Below are 21,543 nucleotides of genomic sequence, written 5' to 3'. Positions count from 1 at the left end.
TATAGAATTTTGATTTCTCAGAGTAATACGTTTCATTTTAACTTACGATTTTTATCTATTTTTTATGCCTGTCTCCACTTCTTTTATTGATTTAATTATACTGACTAGACCACTTCTAACCATCAACATAATTCAATAGAATAAAAACCATTATTCTGAGGGAAAATTTCTGCTAGGCCAATTGATATGAAAATCTTATTATTGAGAATGTGCTAACAATAAAAGAATGTATGTTCAAAAGAAGTTTTTTTCCCCACTTTTTTTAAAAAAATCTCCAATTGGGCTTATTTTCTCTCATTTAATCAGAAAAGCTTAAGAATGTTGATAAGATATCTGGGTCTTTTATAAATCTATAACTTAAAAAAATCTATGCATATTCCTAATATTAAGGTGAGCAGCAGTAGCATTTTACACCAGAATTTAAGGAAACAAACAAAAAGCACCTTGCAGAATGCCTGCCGCATAGTAATCATTCTAAAATAGTTACCAACTGTTTACACACTCAGTGGCACATAGAGATGTGCTCTGAAAGTATATTGGAAGGAAAGCAACTAGAAAAGGAATAGCAAGCAGGATTTACAATTTCTGATTCAAAAGGCAGTTCTACATTTTGTACATCTTAGCTCTTTTCCCCTGCCCATGAATGCAGACCTAGGGAGTAAATATGAAAAGATAAGTTATTCCTTCCAATTAATTCCATTCCACTAATTTAAATGAATATGTTAGACAAAACCATAGAAAATGTAATCTTCTGTTACTTCAGTGCATTGTTGGCACAGGAATGAATATAAAACATACATTTCCAAGTCAACCAAGTTGGTGACATCCCAGATTAGGGAAATGGAACATAACTAAAAATTGCAAAATTTTAAGCTTACCTCCAGGGATGATTGATGATAAAATAAAACCGAGAGTTCAGAATCTGTATCCTGCTCTACCCCAGTGAACATATCAGGGTAGGTGACTATGATAAGATAGTGGCGATATGTATAAAATGGAGAAATTCCTTTTAATTTTATGGTTGTCATTTGGGAAACAATGTGTGCTTATATCAAGCAAAAAGCATTATTCATAGGAGATATTTTTCTCTCCTTAAATGGATATCATATTGGCCAAAGGCCTTTTTATTTCTTTTGTCTTAGATATGTATCTGATAATCTAATATTTGGATATTCTGCAGAAAATGCAATTATGGAGAATTTCTTAGAGAATCCAACCTGGCTGTCACATTTTTTCTACTTTCCAGTTATGATTTTCTTCTGCCACTGATACAATCAAATCATTTGTGAGAGCTATAATAGCGAAAGTTCTGTGATAGATAGAAGGGCAATACTTAGGGCATAGATAATTCTTGGCTCTTTAGAGAAATATATGGGAATGTTTATATTTAATACAAAAAATACTGGGTAAAAATAAAATTAAAACTTGGGATTAGCAGAAAGGATCATAAAGACGTCAGATAATCAAATATTACATCTTTAATAAGCATAGAGGAAACTGTTTAAAGTACAAAAAAACAGAAAACAATACTTAGTGTCAGAACTTGACAGACAAGGTAAGCACATTATAAAAGAAACGCCTGAGCCAAGCAGATTATTACATAAAATGTCATCTATGATGATGGTAGTTTTCTCTTACTTTATACTTAAAAACTGATGACTGATGACTGCACTCCAGAGGTGCCCTGAAATAGTTACCTTACATAATAGTTTGGGCATGTATTTTGAAAGTGATGCTATTGTAATCAGTGTTGAAGGAACAATGCTTACATGAAAATGTTTATTTTTGGTATATTAGGAAGTTACAGAAGGTTTTCTTTTGACTAGAGCATTCATTCTTAACAGGGACATATCACCCCCAAAATGGAAAAAGTCAGTTTTTGAAAGGCAAAAAATATATACTCTTTATATATATAAAACACAAACATATACATAAACAGATATGCAACAAATCTGTGGTAATAAAATTTCATAGAGGTGCAATTAGGAAGAAAAAATATCTAGAAAGCCTATTGAAGGGGGGGTATAATGAAAAAAGTTGGAGCAACCCTGGGATAGAGTATTGAAAAATAAAACTACTGTATTTAATTCCACAAAATATTGAAGATATACTTACAACACTTGTTTTCAAACTGAACTACGAATAGATTTTCTTATAGGATTTTAGCTGACTTAAAATGAAATAAAAGAAAGCAGTAAAACAATAGCATAAGGACAAAGTTCAGGAATAAACAATTATTGATATGATTGCTCACTTAATTCTCTAAAATGGAAAACGTGTTACATCTCATAAAAGGAAAAAATATTAGCTTTTTAAAAAGAATTATACATACTAAATGATATTTTATTTTCTTCATGTGATTGGGTATTTTGGGTAGGAAGGATATGTAACTGCATCATGGAAATAGCTTCAGATGAAATGTTTGCAGAAAACTTTTATCTGCTGCCTGTCAATGTGAAGAACAGGCATGGTTCAGATATGAACAAGCCAGCCTGCTCTTAAGAAACTCTTAATTTTGTGGGGGCTATAAAAAAAAGTAATAAGGCTTTTGGTAAAGGAGTATACAATGAGCTTAAGGAACATAGAGATAAGACTTTTAACTTAGGTGTTTCTGAGAGAAATGACATATGGGCTGAAGAATAATCAGTTTGTGAAGTAGGGGGAGGACTTCAAGCTAGAACAAAGCAGGTATGAGACAGCATGGTTAGTTTGGCAAAATGCACTTAGATTTAAGGCCTAGAACATGTTTGTCCATAGAAAAGAGATGGGACTGAAGATGTTGGAGAAGTAAAGTAGGAAGAAGGGAGTAAAAATAAAATATAATTTTATTTTATGACCTTGCACCATCAACAAAATGATACTATACACGCCAAACCCACAATGCAAATATATCAAATGTAAAGCAATAGGAGAAAAAATGAAAATCATGGAATGAGAAATAAACATCAGTGACAGCAAACCACTGTGATTTTGGAGTTGTTTGAAAGCTGACTGATATAATAAACTCTTTTGACTAAAACATAGAGTTTATGTCAAAGAGTTAGTTATGAGATATAAGTGCATAAGGGTAGGTTCAAAAAAGATCATGTAGAACCTTGAATGTTAGAATAAAATGTAGTTTATTGTGTAACTAGAAGTAATTGCTTTGACTATTTGTCAATTCAAGCAAACTTTCATTTAAGACACCTACTGCTTCATAAAAGGCAGTCCTTAATGCAACATTGATTCAGCAAATATTCACTGAACATTAATGAAGGAAAGGTATTAGAAATTCAGCTATGAGCAATGCATTTTTTTTTGTCCTCAGTTTGCAGGAAGGATAGTATAGGAGCCAAGCAGGTAAGCAGGCAATTACATTATGTTATAGAGCTAAATAAAAACAAAATGGCAGGGAGTCTCAGTGGAAGGACAGCTGTCTTGACTTGGGGAAAGCATCCTAGAGAAACATCCAAGCCCTTAAAGACAGTTTAATAGAGGTTTGTTCCATGGTAGAATAGAAAGAATTTAAGAACACTAAAAAAAGACGTAGCTTTGGAGAAAAATATGGGTAGCTGTCAAACCTTTTCTGTGGGGTAATACTATTTACTGAGTTCTCTGGATAGAAGTTATCTTTTCAGATTTGGAAAGATGGCCTGCAGTAGTTATGACAAGCGAAGAAATGTTTAGTGTAAAATAGCTCTTATACCCCTTTTAGCTCTCACTATAATGATTTTAAGAGCCTCACAATTTATGATAGGTCATGACTTCTCATCTGTTGTCACACATTTGTTTTCCCAACCCATGATAAAATTACTTTAAAATGTAACTGGAAGTTACATTTTCTTCTACTTTCAAATGAAATACATTTTTGATTTTTAAAAATTCAACATTTTTCTCAGGCCAGACATAACGAACATTTCTCAAAATGTGACAATGTCCATAAAATCATCAGACATACTTTTTCATAGAAATTTCTCTATAATGTGTCTAATACTACCTGAATTCATGCCTCAAGGACCTTAAATCTTCATTATTGTTTCTTGTAATAACTAAAGTGCTCTTTCCTTTTTGTTACATATCATCTGCTTGCTCATACAAGTTTTCCTTATATTTTTATTTGTTACACTAAAACCACATATGAGCAGGTTTTATGATCTTTCACATATGAATTCGTTAATTAATACAGACACCCAAATTCTCAGAACATCTTGATAAAAACAAAGTTAATGGAACCTAATGGACTCACTATACCAGGTTAAATGTGATCCTAAGGAAAATGAAGTGTATAAATAAACCAAATAAAAATAGACTGATTTATTCTTCACAAAAATATTTTTAAGAACTTTAGGACAGAATTGAGCTTTTTTAATAGTTTCTAAGTAGATGTTGAAAACCTCAATAACAATAAACTTACCTAATTTTTAATTGATTACTTAATATGCTCTAAGCATGCTGCTAAGTGTGTTCAATCCTCATAGTAGGTAGTGAGATAAATACTTACTATCATCATCATTTTACAAATGAAGGATGGACGCTTAGAGTGACTGACTCACCCAAGGCCATAGAGTTAGTATGGGAAAGAGCTGGTCTTTTAACCTAGAGCTTAAGCCCTTAAGGAATCTCTAGGGATTAAATATTTGAGATTCCTAGGGATTAAATATTTGAGAGTTCCAATACTTGATAAAAAAAACTATTTACTCTTATTATGTTTTTAGTGATTTGAACTCAAGTACACTTGTTACCTTCTAGCCAGTAAGTCTGTTTGCCATTGTTCAATAATGAATAGGTGTGGAGAGAGGAAACATTTACCAGCATGATGAGTCACTAAATTGCTTCTCCCCTTTTACACTGATAATCACAGCCCTTGAAATAGCTCAGCTTCTTTAAAGAAATAAAGATGACAACTATTTTATGCCTTTTTGAAGTTGGCAGGTAATTTTAAAAATATACTTCTACTAGTAATGTCATTAAGCATGCACTTCCCAACTTCTCCTTCTGACCTCCCTGCTCAACACCTTTTAAGGTTCCTGCTTCAAGGTGAGAAAGGAGTGCACAGCCTCAAAAATTGCTGTGAAGGAAAAGCAAAAACTAAGGGAGCTAAGCTCCCTCTCAGCTTCACACTGGGCTAATTAGGTGCTACATGGTAGTTCACACCTTTCTAATAGCTATACTTTCTGTTTGTCCTCAAAGTTCTTTGCATAGAACTGATTTTTGTGAGAATAAACAGAAATTATTTTATATCTAAATAATCTGAATGGATATGAGTATAAAACATATTTTAAATTAGAATTAATCATTGAAAAAATAATAAGTAATTTACCCAGAGACTTCTCAACGGAAGGGGTGCAGACATCAGACTCTCCTTTGAGGTCTTATCCCAGTATATTCCACCCATAAAGACATACTTTTAAATCTCTATAGAATTTGTAACTCCCAATGTAGGTATCCCAGTAATGGGCTTCCACATGTATTGATGGGAAAGCATGTATAGTAGTCCACTCTAAAGATTAATAAGGGAACAAAAGGGGTAAATATAATGTGGAAGAAATATTTTTCCCTGCTTCCTTTTCAAATGATATGCTATAAAATGGTGCTCAAGGAAGAGTCAATAAATGCCCTTATACATGATCTGTTGTCTTTATTAAGTAATAATTATTTGGTTGTCTGTAATGTATTCTAATTTTGATTTTAGTGATTAAGATTTTCCAGAAGTATTTCTAGCAAATATTCAAAGTTTTGTCCAGTGAGGTCTTTATTTGACTACAGACTATTAGCCAATTTCCCAACAATACTCATTCACAAATAGGTAGCCACAAGTCAGGCCCCCTGGTAAGGTGTATATTACAAAATGTGTTAACCATGAACAGATGATTATAAAGTTGCAGCTATTACTGTGTTTTGCTTTGATGTAGTACAAAGGGAGAAGAGGTGTGATTTTTCTTATTAACAATCTTAATTAACTTTTAATTGATTTCTAGGAAGATAAATGTTTTCATTACAGCATCACACACTGAGCTCCTTGGTTAGATATTAAACATCAGTGCAAACTTCTTGACAGTATTGCTGATAATAAGGGATTTTATGTTGGGTTATCTTTTCTAACATGTTCATATTCATCTATAATACTAAGTAAATGAAACTACCTTGTTTAGCCAGACCATATCACTTAACTTACATGACCTTATTTATGTTCCTCAATTAATTAGGACACAGAAAAGGAAGGAAATAATCCTGTATTTTACAAACATTCTAGTTCCTTTGTCTCTATTAGATGTGTGTCTGAGTTACCTTAAATTTTTTAGAGCACTTTCTTATAGAATGTTAGTCTTTTATTCCATGAGCATCAAATATACCTCCTTTCATGGAAGCTAGACAGTCAGTGAATTAAGTTGTAGTTAATCGGGTCAAAACGTGTGTGTGTGTGTGTGTGTGTGTGTGTGTACTTGACTTTGAATATATTATTTACACTTTATACTTAAGCTGACTTAAAATTACGAAACCCTATTAATAAAAATGCCCCATCTAATATTTATTTTTAGTCCCCTTGTTGAATATGTGTTTGGATATTTTCTCTCAACAAATTATCCCACTGTAAGATAAAGATTGCTGTATATTTGAAAAATTCAATAAATTAAGAGTTATGAGATATGCTTCTATTCTCAAAGGACTTATAGCTGTGGGGAAAAGGTGTAAATAAAAAGTAATGTGGGCTTCCGTGGTGGTCCAGTGGTTAAGACTCCATGCTTCCAGTGTAGGGGGCACAGGATCCCTGGGCAGGGAAGATCCCACATGCCGTGTGGTGTGGCCAAAAAAAAAAAAAGTAATGTTACAGAGCATTTGTTAAAATTCTAATTTATAAAATGATCTATCTCTAAATGCTAGACATTTTTCTAGGAGAGATTGAATTGGGGGTTGGGATTTGAAGACTGGATGAAGGATTTGAATTTCAGAGGTGAATAAGGAATCATCAATGCAAGGCTTGAAGAAAAATGTCAAAAAGTGTATGCTGAGTCCTAAGGAAATGAAGAAAATTGATTAGACTTGAGCAGAGTGTTTATACAGGACAGTGAATAGTAAGAGAATGCTGAAAATGTAGGTTGGAATTAATTCATGCATAGGAGTTTGGACTTCTGTCTATAGTTCATTTGAAAGGATTTCTATTACTCAGGGTTTTTAAATCTGGTGCATACATTACTCCCCTTGAGAACTTTGCCTTGCTCATTAAAATATTAATGACACTTGAAAAGTTCTGAAGTAGTGAAAACTTTTAAATTTTCTTTAATCCCAATTTCCCAAATTTATTTATTTGAACAGAGACCTCCCCTTCTCTCTCTGTCTCCCCTCACTTTTTCTTGGCATCATAAGAGACGTTCATTAACATTCCATGAAATGTAGCACCTAAAGTTAGTTTATCAAAACCATGACTAAAATTCAGTGTTTACTTCTCCCTCCATGGCCTTTTCTATCAATTTAAGCCATTGTTAAAAAAAAATTTCTCATTGGACCTTTTGAAAGCATATATTTTTCTGATTATCTTTTCTCTGCCATTTATTATTTTACTGTAGACTCTGTTAAGGACCCTGACATGTCTGAGAGTAGGCACCATTGATTCTATTAACTTAAGGTAGTTAGTTTCAAGTGATGGGTCATAGAGAACAAAAAGTATCAAGTGGAAATATTGTGTGAAACTATCATGGACAGATTATTAAAAGAAGGCCTTATTCCCAGTGTTGCTCATTGAATTATAACAGTATTTAAAAAAATGTATGTCCCTCAAGATATTAGTAAATATTTTGCTAAACAAACAACAATGAAAAAGAGTCTATGACTAAATTTGTTTGGAAACTGTGGTATAAACACCCCTGGGGTTTGGGACTCTCAGTAACTAACATCCTATACCTTGCCCAGGTTCAAACCAATTCAGTGAGAGACATGAAATTCTGGCAAATAGGTGAAACTGATATTGAAAGGAAGGAGGTTTAGTAATGAGAGCCAAATGGGTTGGTAAATGCTACCCCATGATTAAACTTACCTACACAGCCTCAGGCAGAACTGAAATTGTAGGTCTTATTCATAGGGAAAGAGCTCATATAGCAAAACCAGCAAATCATTTGACATCCTTATAAACATCAGATGTTAAAGGAGGCAGTGTGTTTACCCAATTCTTTCCATCAAATTCACCACTCATGGGTGAGGGAGGGAGCAGAGAGAGCAGTTTTCTTGCTAAAATGTCCTTCCTCTTGGCAAGTTGAAGCCTGGAGAGGGGAAGTTTCCATTCAACAATCCTCAGTGAAAGAGGATCTTTTAATGCAACACTGCTCTGAGCTACTGTGTACTGGGAAGTTCACAAGGGAAAACATGATTAGTGCAGCAATTTGGGAAATACCAACATGATGCAAGCACTGTAGGTGGTTCATTCTGAAATTAAGTTTGTTTTTATATCTTAATGTCCTGTTAGAGCAAGTTTCCTTTAACAATCCTCTAGCCCAGTAGTTTGCAAACATGGGTTTTTCTGATCAAATGTGAGGTCTTTTCCAAGTCATTTGTTACTGATGTAGGTACTACATTTGCATTGTTCTAATACTAGTTATTGGCTTATATCATCTATAAAAATGATGATTCACTTAAATTTTTATATATTTTATTCAGTGGAACAGAATAATGGCTTTGCAACTAGATTACAGAGAATTATGCAACAGCTTTTTTCCTCCTTCACAGCTCCTTCCCACTGGTACAGGTGCCGTCCTTATTCTTTTGTCTCTGTTTTTTCTTTTTTTCTTTTGCCCTACCCTCAGTAGGTGTTCTGTAGGAGTTTTTCCATGTGTAGATGTATTTCTGGTGTATCCGTGGGGAGGAAGGCGATCTCCGCGTCTTACTCTTCTGCCATCTTCAAGGTCCCCCCCACCCCAGCTATCTTCTTATTCTTGTTATAATTGATGATCTGTGCCATGTTTGTGAATTTCATCTCAGACGTGTATAATGGTAGCAAAAGAGATTCAAAACTGCTGTTCCACTTCACATCTTTTATAGTTGAGATACCTGAGACCTAGAGGGAACAAGTGACATACCAAAGTTAATGATATCAAAAAATATATATAGTGGAAACACTGAAACTAAACAGCACTTCTATAAGGTAGCAATTTCTTTTTATATATCAAGGTCATTCGCTATCTTAACCTACATAGTCCCTGTTTGTAACTCTACAAAACATTAAAAATGCAAAGATATTTACTTATTATCATACTCTTATCTAGGTCATAACAAAATACTACTTTTCACTTTATAAAAATGATATTTTTCCATATAGACCTGGATTCAGTAGTTCCGCCAAGATGATCACAGTCTTCCCACTTGCAAGAAGGGAGACAAGTGTTAAACAAATGATCACATTAATAAATCTATAATTTAAATCTAGTAAAAGTGATATAAATTATACGTATATGGAGTTCTTGCCATGTATAACAGGAGGGTCTCATTTACATTTCAGGAGTGATTTGAGGAATCATTTGAGGAAGTGATGTTTAAATGGACATTTGAAAGGTGAATGGGTATTAGCCTAGCGAATAATAGTGGAAGCCCTTTAGGAAGAGGCTTTGGAGAAATTTGGAGGTTGGAGAGATTTGCATTATTCCAGAACACAGTGAAAGTAGCATTTAGTAGGAGAACTCTTGGTTATGGTAAACGTTTGAATGGTGCTGAAGGCAGTGGAAATCACTGGAGGATATTAAGAGGAATGATGTCATTTATCTATTATAAAAGATCTCTCTGAAAGGAAATAACTGAAAAGAAAATAGAGACATAATCTAGCAATCTAAGCCGCAGTTGGTGGTGGCTTGGGCCAAGGTGGTTAGGACTGAGATATTGCATACATTGGAAACAATGTATTATAAATGGAATAGGGATTTTTCTGTAAATGCCATGTCTTGGACCTTGTTACCTAATATACCAATGTATCTCACAGCTTGGAGCTGAGCCTCATGCATAGTATTAAATAAGCTTTTCTGAAATTATTGAATAAATAAATAATTGAGAAGGTAGAAGAAGTAGATCTCAGGAACATCTTCTTTATTTCTTATGTAATCTGTTGGTCAGTGGAAGAACCATTTAGTGAAGTAGGGGAATTGGAGATGACAAAGATTTGGACATAGAAATAATCAAAAGTTCAATTAGAAACATGTTAAGCTTCTCATTCTATGGTAGACAGAATTATGATCCCCCAGATACATCTCATGTGTGAATATGTTACCTTACATAACAAAATTAACTTTGTAGATGTGATAAGGTTAAAAACCTTGAAATGGGAGGATTACCCTGGATTGTCCAGGCGGGCCCATTGTAGCCATCTAAGCCCTTAATAGTGGAAGAGGATGATAGAAGAGTAGATCAGAGAGATGAGATAGAAGAAGGAGAGATTCAAAAATCTCTGAGATATCTCCTACTAAATGCTACTTTCACTGTGTTCTGGAATAATGCAATGGTGGGACTTGACCCACCATTGCTAGCTTTGAAGGTGGAAGAAGTGTGCTATGAGCCAAGAGAAAAGGTATGTGGGTGGCTTTTAGAAGTTGGGAATTGTCCTTACATGACACGTAAAAAGGGAGTGGGGATCTCAATCCTACAACTTCAAGGAACTGTATTCTGTCAATAACTGGAATGAGCAAAGAAATGGATCTTTTCCTACAGCCTCCAGAAAGGAATACAGACCTCTGCATACCTTGGTTTTAGCCAGGTGAGACCCATGTTGAACTTCTGATTTATAGAACTATAAAATAATAAATTCGCAATGTGTAAACAACTAAATTTGTGGTAATTTGTTATGGAAACAGTAGAAAACTCATATAATATGCATAAAGTGTCCTAGTAGAGATATTAGTTAAGTAGCTGGACATACATAGTACAATACATACCTAACATCCCCCTCCACCCCACACATATACATACACAGCCATATTAATCAAATTAAATCATTCTATCATAATAAATCTTCCAATATGGGGATAAATAAGAATATATCTTGGGCAAGAATCATTTAAATTATGGATTACATAAAAATACCCACAGACAGAAAATGTCCCTGAAACTTTTAAGAGTGTTGGTTTAATGAAATAGAACGTACTTACATTATTGGTTTGTATTTTTCTATTTACTTGAGCAGTGATTTAAGACAAAAAATAACACTTTTTGTTTGATTGGTTGTTTTTTTTTTGTAAGGGATGTGGCAGTATTGTTGTTTGTTTTTTCCACTAAGATGACCAGCTTGACTAATATGTCAATAATCTGTAAGACAAATTCTAGGAAAAATGTAAAAGTAGAAGAAAATATGTCTATGGAAACTCTGCAGCTCTTTTACTGTATTTTTGTCCTCTTCAGACATTCCTGCAATTACTCTTCTATCTTTTCTCAGGCTTAAAACTCCAGAGGTAATGCTCTCCCAGGGTCATTTGTGTTTTGATGAATAAAAGGGACAAATCCTGCTGGAATGTCTGGCATTATGACAGTCAGAAGGAGCGCAGTTATGGACATCTTGGGCTTTATCGTTTCAAACAAGGCACAAGTGTTCAGCAAACCCACCCCACATGCTTCCCCAGTGTTTGTAAAAGTGGATATACATCTGCTCGTGTGCTGTTCAAAATACATTATATTGCATCCCAGGCTTTGTAGATATTAAGTGATTATTGTGTCCCTGGCTCATAATGCAGCCAAGTGTCTTGTTTTCCTTCCTTTCCTTAGTGAAGTTTGGGGCATAATTATGTAATATTTTATAGATGCTAAGATTCATTCCAATTTCTTTGAGAAACAATAACATAGAACTGTTTAGCACAAAATGCACTGTATTTGATAATGAAATCTCATAATTTATATTCCAATTAATTGATTTTTAGATTATTTTAATTCTCATAACACTCTAATTCTCATAACACTCCATCAGAAGAATAGTCACTCAAAATTTACCCATTTTATTTGATGCAAAGTGATTTAATATTACATAAAATTTTCAGTTACAATAGGTTTATTATAGCATCAACAATTCTGTTATCATTTGGAGATTGTATTCTAATATTAAAGAAGAGCCCTTTGCAGTTGCTTTACAGTTACTATATTTTCACTTCTATTTGGGTTTTGGAGCATGTTTAGTTTTAAATCTCAGTTCCTTGCATTAATTTATTCTAACATTCATTAATTCCACAAATATTTATTAAGTAGGTTTATATGCAAGACATTATACTAAGAACTGGGGCACTGAGGTATTTATTTCTTGTGTAACCCTAAGCAAGATAATTAAAGTACATAAGCCACAGCTTTCTTATTTGTAGAATGGGACCAATGATATTTATTCATAAGAATATCAGGCAGATTAAATGCAGTTATATATATATGGTGCTTATACACACACACACACACACACACACACACACACACACACACACATATAGACACATATAGTGCTTGAATTTAAAAAGCTGTAAAATCTTAAGTTGTCAGTCAGTTATGTTTAATTAAAACCTAAATGTGTTTTTTTAAATTTTAGAATTCCAAATCTATTAAAGAAATGATAATACAGGAAAAATTCAGCATTTTTGAAATGTGAATTTTCTGTCATAATATAATATTGTTATTTCTACTGGTATCAAATTATGTTATGTTCATTTTGAATGAAGAACATCAATTAAACTATAGTATATTTCTTTTCATGTTCTAGACTTTTGTACTACATTGTCATTATCATTTAAATTTTCTCCCTAGAGAAAAAAAATATTTGCTTAGAAATATGCCATAATTCTTTATCCCCTTCTGGCAGGGCAGCATAACAAAATGTAATGTGAAAAAATCATAACAGAGTACTGTGTGAATTCCTTTGTTTTTAATTTTATTTAGGCAACAGACGCTGATGCTGGAATAAATGGCCAAGTATACTACAGTTTGGGTAACTTCAATAATCTTTTTCGTATCACATCCAATGGGAGCATTTACACATCAGTGAAGCTTAACAGAGAAGTCAGGGACTACTATGAACTTGTTGTTGTGGCAACTGATGGAGCGGTACACCCTCGTTATTCAACTCTAACAGTGGCCATCAGGGTTTTGGATATTGATGATAATAGTCCTGTGTTCACCAATTCAACATATACTGTCGTCGTTGAAGAAAATCTGCCAGCCGGGACCAGTTTCCTTCAAGTAGAGGTGTGTGGAAGAAGCAATTATTTCATGAATTCTGTATAAGATTTGACATTCATGTAGGGCTGCCAGACTTAGTAAATTTAAAAGAAAAAAAAAAAAAAAAGCATATGCAGTTAAATTTCAATTTCAGCTAAGTGAGTAAATTTGAATATAAGCATTCAAATATTTCAAATATTACATATTGTGCTTTATCTAACAACCCTATTTTAGAGATATACCAAAATTTAAAGGGAGAAAAGTTGCCTTTGTGAGAAATTGAATAACACTTCTTAACAGATTTCTTTTTAATTTACAAAAGTAATGCTAAATGTTTATTGCAACAGTTGACAATACGAGACTATTTAAAAAAAAAACTTAATAGACTCTCACCTTGTACCTCGGTATTAAATTTTATGTGTATTCTGTTACATTTATGTTTGTGCTCACACAAATATCAAATAACTATTTACATATATATATAAATACACATGTATGCAAGTGTGTACATATATATATACATTCATACGCATATATACATGTACAGAATTGCCTCATATTTTACAGAAATGGGATATTGCTGTACCTATTATTTTGTAATATCTTTTTCACTTTCCGTACACAACTGGCATCCTTCCAGAAGTCTAACTCTCCTTTTTATTAGTGTCTTCATAGCTAAGCCTCTTTTTTTCAGTCCTCAAATAAATTATTACCAGAAACTCTGGACATTCTGATTCAGTAGGTTAGATTGGCCTAGAGGTCTGCATTTTAAGCACAACCTCTTTAATTATGACATAGGTGGTCTATGAAGTGTATTTTGTAAGAAAAAAATATAGTCCTTTCTCAACCTGCAGTCTACAACTTGAATTTTGTTAGCATGCATTTCAGGAACTTGTGTTTCTTCCATAATTCAACTCAATATGTGTTTACTTAGTGAGCAAACATTAATACATCTAAAAAAGGCAGATGCTGGTGGAGAGGGCCATTCTTTCTCCATTTATTCTTCTATTCATCTATTCATTCACTCATTCCTTTATTCAATAAGCATATTTTCAGTGCTCACTGCATGCCAAGTCCTCTGCTAGACTCTGGGGATTCAAACATGAACAAGACAAGTTTCCTGCTTTCATTGAATTTTCAGTCTGGTGTAGCAAACAGACAAGTAACTGGTAATTAATATAGAGGTCCTCAATGCAAGGAACCTGGGAGATCACAGGAGGGGCTCTTTAACCTAATCTTGAGAACAAAGAGAATGTTTCCTGGAGAAAGTTTATTTCTAAATTGTGAACTGAGGGGCAAATAAGAGGCATTCAAGGGGGAAGAAAGAGTATTCAAGGCAGTGGAAGAACCTGCTCAAAATCCTGGAGGAGAGAAGAGTGAGGAGCTAAAGGGCTGGAAAATATATGTGTCCTTCTTACCATGTTAAGGAGATTGGAGTTGATCCAAAATGAAAACAAGAATTTTTAGGCAGGAAGGTGACATCATAAAATCTGTGCTTTAACAGTGTCTTTCCCATTGTGATGTTGATAACTGTTTGGAGGGGGCCAAGACTGACATTCACAAAGATGCTTGCTTTACTGCATGCATTTTTTAACGCACCCTGACCTTCCCCACTCTGTCCTTGGCTCCATTCCATTTCCTCTGCCAGAGTTGCCTTTGCCAGTCTCTACTACTGAATGAAAGAGTCATCTATAAGACTTCCTATTGAAACCTGTTTTTTCAGCTGTTTTTTGTTTCGCTTTAATGACTTTAGTTTTGGAAATGGGAATTAAAAAACAATTTTATTAGAGTATAGTTGATTTACAATGTTCTGTTAGATTCTGGTGTACGGCGAAGAGAATCAGTTATACATATACATATATCCACTCTTTTTTAGATTCTTTTCCCATAAAGACCATTACAGAGTATTGAGTAGAGACCTGTGCTGTACAGTAGGTCCTTATTAGTTATCTATTTTATATATAGTGGTGTGTATATGTCAATCCCAATCTCCCAATCTATCCTTCCCCTACCTTTCCCCCTGGTAACCATAAGTTTGTTTTCTACATCTGTGACTGTATTTCTGTTTTGTAAATAAGTTCATTTGTACCATTTTTTTAGATTCCACATATAAGTGATATCATATGATACTTGTCTTTCTCTCTCTGATTTACTTTATTCAGTATGACAATCTCTAGGTCCATCCATGTATCCCTTTTATTTTGGTATTTCTGTCTTATTTCTTCTTTGAGACAGTAATCTGGAGGGTAGGTATCTTGTTTGTATTCATCTTGTGCATCTCTATAGCACCTTGTGCACACTCAATAAGTATTAGTTAAAAGAAGGGAGGTATAATAGAGTGATCTCTAGAAATGTATTATAGGATCTTTGTGAGAAGATATATTTACGTTTTCATATAGCCCTTTAATAACCTGTTATGTTTATGGAAAGCACACACTAATACTTATTTTTATTTAAGGTATTATTTTTCATGGTTATACAATCGTCAGGAAATAATAAGCAATCATTTATGACAATATTTATTTCTTTACTGTGGTATGATCCTTTTAATTAGTGATTTTTTCAAATAAAATAGGTACAGTAACAAGATCAACAATGACAAAACCTCATGGGTCTCTGTCTCTGACTTGTTCTCTTTCTTTCTCTCCCTCTCCCTCTATCTGGTAAATTACTTTAAAAAATGTTTCTCTCTGAAACATGCCTTTTGATCATCATTCATTTCATGCTGTTCTAGGTACTGACACATGACTTCTGTCAGTCCTGCATTTCTTTATTTTGGCAATGGCAGTGATATAACCATTCTTCTTCTTAATTTGTTACAGGCCAAAGATGTTGACCTCGGAGCTAATGTATCTTATCGGATAAGAAGTCCGGAAGTGAAGCACATTTTTGCTCTACATCCATTTACAGGAGAGCTCTCCCTTTTAAGGAGTTTGGACTATGAGGCATTTCCAGACCAGGAAGCAAGTATCACTTTTCTAGTGGAGGCCTTTGATATTTATGGAACAATGCCACCTGGTATTGCTACTGTCACAGTGATAGTAAAGGTAAGGAATATAGATGACTTCTGGTTGCCTACTTTGTACTCTCTACATGTAGTTCCTGTTTTTGTTATTTTTTTAAATCCACACTATAGTATAATATCTGGGGGCAGGATTCATAATTATATGTGGTACCAGAGCCAGAACATAAAATTTTGAATGTACAGTATTTACAAAGACTTGGGAAATAACTATATTATTTAACTTATAAAAAATAAGTTTGGGGGCTTCCCTGGTGGCACAGTGGTTAAGAGTCTGCCTGCCGATGCAGAGGACACGGGTTCGTGCCCCCGTCCGGGAAGATCCCACATGCCGCGGAGCGGCTAGGCCCGTGAGCCATGGCCGCTGAGCCTGCGCGTCCGGAGCCTGTGCTCCGCAACGGGAGAGGCCACAACAGTGAGAGGCCCGCGTACCGCAAAAAAAAAAAAAATAAGTTTGAAAGAACCACTAAATAAGAGTTCAAACATTGTGTCTCCCTGGGTCCACCATTAGCTCTGTGACTTCAATCAAGTCATAATTTCTCTAGACTACACTTTAGTCCAGATTCCACAGCACCAGGGATAATAACTTCATCCAAATCCTTCAACTTAAAAAAATAAAAATTAAAAAAAAAGCATAAGAGGATTCTGAAAGTTTAAGAATTCTAAGCCCCCAAGAACTAGTTAGTTTAGTTTAGTTGGAACTCAAGATTCTGGAATGAAACAAGCTTTGGAATCAGATGGAATTGGGGTTAATTTCTTGCTCAACCATTTTCAAGTTCTATGACCTTGGGGACTCTCTCAGCCTCTCTAGATTTGCCTTCTAGCTTAATAAAATACCCTGCACCAGTTGATTGCCTAGAAAAGCATGTCGTCTTCCACCTTTAGGGTTTCTTGTGATTGTTAAGCTGTGTATTTAAAAGAAGACATGAGGAAAGATTCATCAGTTCTCACATGTTAGTGTATATAAAGGTCATCTGAGCTGCATACCCAACTTTCAGATCCCTCTTCTCCTTCCCAAAGGGGCACCTTTCTCACAGGAGCATCTGAGACATCAGTATATTAGAAAAGTACACAGATGATTCTTACACAGGTTGTGTGAGTATCAGATGTTGAAAAATATACTTCAGTTACAAATATACACATACAAATGATCCTCGAGCTGCTTTATTAAAGGTATTTAGTACTAAAAAATGACTTCAAATGACCTTTATTTCTTTGGTGACATAAAAGTGCTTTCATAAACATGTTTTGTATGATTTTTGGTCCGGGGAAGAAAGTACAAATTTGAAACTACCCTCTTAACATGTTTTCTCTGGTACCCGACTGGAGTTTGAATGGTTAAAAAGACAGAGCTAGTCAGAAAGAAACAGATTCACACAGAGTGAGAGCAAAAGAGTGAGAGAGGAGAGAAGGAAAAGGAAAAAGGGAGAGTGACAAGGATACAGAAGATCTATATGATAAATGAAGACTTTACAAGGAAGCTTATAGAAAGTTTCAATAAGTCCACGAATGAAATATGTGAATAAGATTAATTGGGTAAGCAATTTAAGTTCACTTTAATATAGATATTTTAATTCATATTATGTTCACAAATGTATATGTTCTACAAAAAATATATGATTTATGATTATGACTCAGATTTTGCCAGGTAACCACTGAGACCAGGTTTCCATGTTAAAAAAATAAAATCTATGAAATTAGAAGAAAACATGGAAGTATGTGTAAATTTTGAATTAATATTTAGTTATAGATGGTAGAACTGCAATACAAATTTGGCAACCACACATTGGTCTGCTATACAGCAGGACTATTTGTACTTCTTGCAGTCACCTTACATCACTAGAAATGTATCCTAACTGAATGGGATCAAGTTATTTGACTCACCAGTTCTGTTAGGTTGTCTGATTCTGGAGATCATTCAGAAAACCATAGGAACCTATGTTCATTTAAAGTTTGCCGCTTGAGATGCCTAGAATTACAACCTGTAATGTGTTTGAGGTAAATTGTTTAGCAGAATTCACCTATGATAAATTACTCAGGACTTTACACCATCTGGTTCTAGTTGGCTACCTAAAGCATGTGGAAAGTTCTGGGAATGACTTCAGTTCTTGAAAGCAGCTTTCCATAGAGGGCTGTATGTACACAGGTTATAAGGCACAGAAGGTCATAGGCAGCTTTTGTACAATGTTCATTCTTAAAGGGCACTGCCAGGTATAAATGATGGTACAAGAAATCATCACTTTTGTTTGATTGTTTACCTGATAAATAAGGTATGCAATTGGTTTTCTTAGACAATAAAATATTGATATGAAAACATAGAAGATTGTTAAAGATTTCACCAGTATATGATTAGCATAACTATATTTATCATATAGGTAAATGCTCTAATGCTCTTGACTGTAAGATCTTTGAGTGTGGATTTTCTTGTGTGTTTTGCTGTTGTTGTTAAGATAATCCTGCAATCAGGGTGGGATGTGGGGATTATTCTATTGCCTTTACTTTACACTTGAATTAGGCTTATCTGCTGGTACACACATGATGTCACTTCTTCCCTGGAGTCCTGCTGTCTTCCAAAAAGTTCCTTCAGTTTTTAAGGAAAAATAAAAAACACATTTTTCATTTTCACCAAGAACTTTATTGAACAATGTGTTCACCGTTTTACTCCACTACCTTCTGCCATTTTTCAGGCAACTTCATAATTCCATCTTCGCAAAACATTTTATCTTTTTGATCAAAAAACTGTTTCAGGTGCCTTTTACAGTCTTCCAGGGAATTGAAATTTTTTCCATTAAGAGAATTTTTTAAATACCAAAATAAATTGAAATCTGTAGGTGCAACATCTGGTGAATTAGGGTGGATGAATCACAACTTCCCAGCCAAGCTGTAACCGTTTTTGCCTGGTCATCAAAGAAATATGTGGTCTTGCATTACCTGATGGTAACAGGTGTTGCTTTCAATTGGTCTCACTGGGAGCAGCACTTGTTGGAATTAATTGTTTGGTTTTCCAGAAGGAGCTCATAATAGATGACTCCCTTCCAATCCCACCGTATACACAACCTCACCTTCTTTGGATGAAAATGAGCCTTTGGTGTGGTTGGTGGCGGTTCATGTCACTTGCCCCATGATCTCTTCCGTTCCACATTATTGTACAGTAGCACCTTTTCATCACCCATCACAATTTGTTTTAAAAACAGAACATTTTTATTACGTTTAAGAAGAGAATCCTATGTGGAAATATGGTCAAGAAGGTTTTTTCTCTTATGTGGAGCCCAAACATCAAAGTGATCAACATAACCAAGCTGGTGTAAATGATTTTCCAACACTTGATTTGGATATTTTGAGTATGTCGGCTGTCCTGCGTGGTATAACGTTGATTGTTTTCAATTAATGCCTCAATTTGATTGCTATCTACTTCAACTGGTCTACCTGACCGTGGAGCATTGTCCAATGAGAAATCTCCAGCACGAAACTTCACAAACCACTTTTGACATGTTTGATCGGTCACAGAACCTTCTCCATACACTGCACAAATCTTTTTTTTTTTTTGCGTTTCAGTTGCATTTTTATCTTTCTTGAAATAATAAAGTATAACTTGCCAAAAATGTTGCTTTTTTCTTCCATCTTCAATATTACAATGGCTACACAAAAATTCACCAGTTTTGATGTTTTTTTTTTAAACGCATGCTGATATGGCAGCTGTCCCAATACATTCTAACAATTTTTTCGAATGAAGTTAGCTACTAGAGTCACCTTATGGAAAAAACTGAACGAACTTTTTGGCCAACCCCAATACATTCGAAAGGGGAACACAAATCCTTTCCATTCTCAGATGCCCTAACGCTATCTGGAGTATTTTATTAGGGTCTGCATTCCTTCTTTCTCTGGGGTCCACGATGGTTCTGTATCTACTCCTTGCATTTTGTGTTTCTCTGTCCTAAGAATTTTATCTGTTTCAGGGATTTGTAAATGTATCATTTCAGGGACTTAAAATTTTATTCAGCATTAAGTTCTCTTTGGGAATAGCAATGTGAACTATCAAAATCTTTTCTTGGGTAAGCTGCTTTTCTATTTGTGTCTCTCTTTCCTGAGACATTGATTTTCAGTGCTCTAGTAGTCTAGGGAAGGATCAAGGAACAATACAAAATCATCGAGGGCCTGAGGGGCTTCAGTGCATATTTAGAAATATTATTTTGCCACAGTATTATGATATGACATTTAGAAATTTAGAAATCTGCTTACAGAAATTTTAGGAACATGATAATATTGGTGGTTATGAAGATGCCATGATAGGTAAAGACATGAAAAAGACTAAAAGATGAGACTGACCTAAGTGAACTAAATGAGCAAAATGGCTTCTGGACCATCTACCTGGTTTTGCCTACCCATATGCTTTGATGGTGTTGAACACTAAAAACATTTTAAATAGAAAAAATGGTCCATCTATTGGCTGTTCTGGGCAATAAGTGAAGAAAAGATTTGCTACTAAGGACCTTCACCCTAAAATTCCCAGATTCAAAGATGGATGCTCAAGTGGTATGTAGCCTTCTCTCTCAGGATAGATGTGGTTGATAATGGAGAGTTATAATCCCTCATAGACTCTAGCTTGGCTGCTCTAATTTCAGTTTAGACTTATGTGCTTGGATTTTTTTTTTTTTTTTTTGATGGAAGAAGTCATTGGTGTCAAACTGAGTCCCAAACTATCATCTGAACAAGCAGGATGTGCACTAAATAAGATTCATTCTCTATCTGGGACTTCAGTCTCTTAAAATGCCTTCTACATTCCCTAACCACCCCTTTATTTTAATACAGGGGATTCACTCAAGGATTCTACATCAGCTTGTGCGAAATGTTGCTCATTGATGGGCTCTTTCTTTCTTTAGAAATAAGAGTGATGTTATTGTCTCAGTTGCTCTATCTTATTTAGAGAAGTCAAACTATTTCATTGGTCAGGGGTTCCTGACCTATACAAAGTTATTTCTGGATTATTGTACATTTAAAACAAAACTTAATATTTAATTCTAGACATTTTTCAGTGCCACTTTGTTTTCTTTTTCAAGGTTATTTAAGCATAATAAAATTTGGTGAACATTTCTCCAAATGCAGGCTGACACTTGCTTTCCTTTCTCCTGATCACTCAGGATAAGATTATCACAAAGAGAATTTTAAAACTGTATTGTATACTATTGGGGCCCATAAAAATATCGTATTTGTTTGTTTTGAAGGGAAGAGTGGAATACAATTCTCATTTCTCTACAAATGTAAATCTTTCCCAAGCTTGCAAATTTTCTGCTGTTGGTCTGTTAACTTGCAGTACGGACAAGCTGTTTTACTGATAACATAATTGCATAGGATTTGCCAAGAGATATTTCTACCCAAAACAGTCACCA

The 21,543-nt window shown here is 34.4% G+C and overlaps 1 protein-coding gene across 1 annotated transcript in view; it reads left to right on the top strand.

The window, feature by feature from the left end:
• The window catches only part of PCDH15 (protocadherin related 15), a 689,667-nt gene that overhangs the window by 504,817 nt on the left and 163,307 nt on the right, over positions 1-21,543 (top strand). Inside the window, exons 20-21 of the mRNA XM_024744857.1 lie at positions 12,856-13,161; positions 15,957-16,181. Coding sequence (XP_024600625.1) covers positions 12,856-13,161; positions 15,957-16,181 — 531 coding nt within the window. The remainder of the gene's footprint in view (positions 1-12,855; positions 13,162-15,956; positions 16,182-21,543) is intronic.

The sequence above is a fragment of the Neophocaena asiaeorientalis genome, unplaced genomic scaffold, assembly GCF_003031525.2.
Source record: "Neophocaena asiaeorientalis asiaeorientalis breed wild unplaced genomic scaffold, Neophocaena_asiaeorientalis_V1.1 scaffold131, whole genome shotgun sequence".
NCBI lineage: Eukaryota > Metazoa > Chordata > Mammalia > Artiodactyla > Phocoenidae > Neophocaena > Neophocaena asiaeorientalis.
This window is presented reverse-complemented; position numbering and strand designations above follow the sequence as displayed.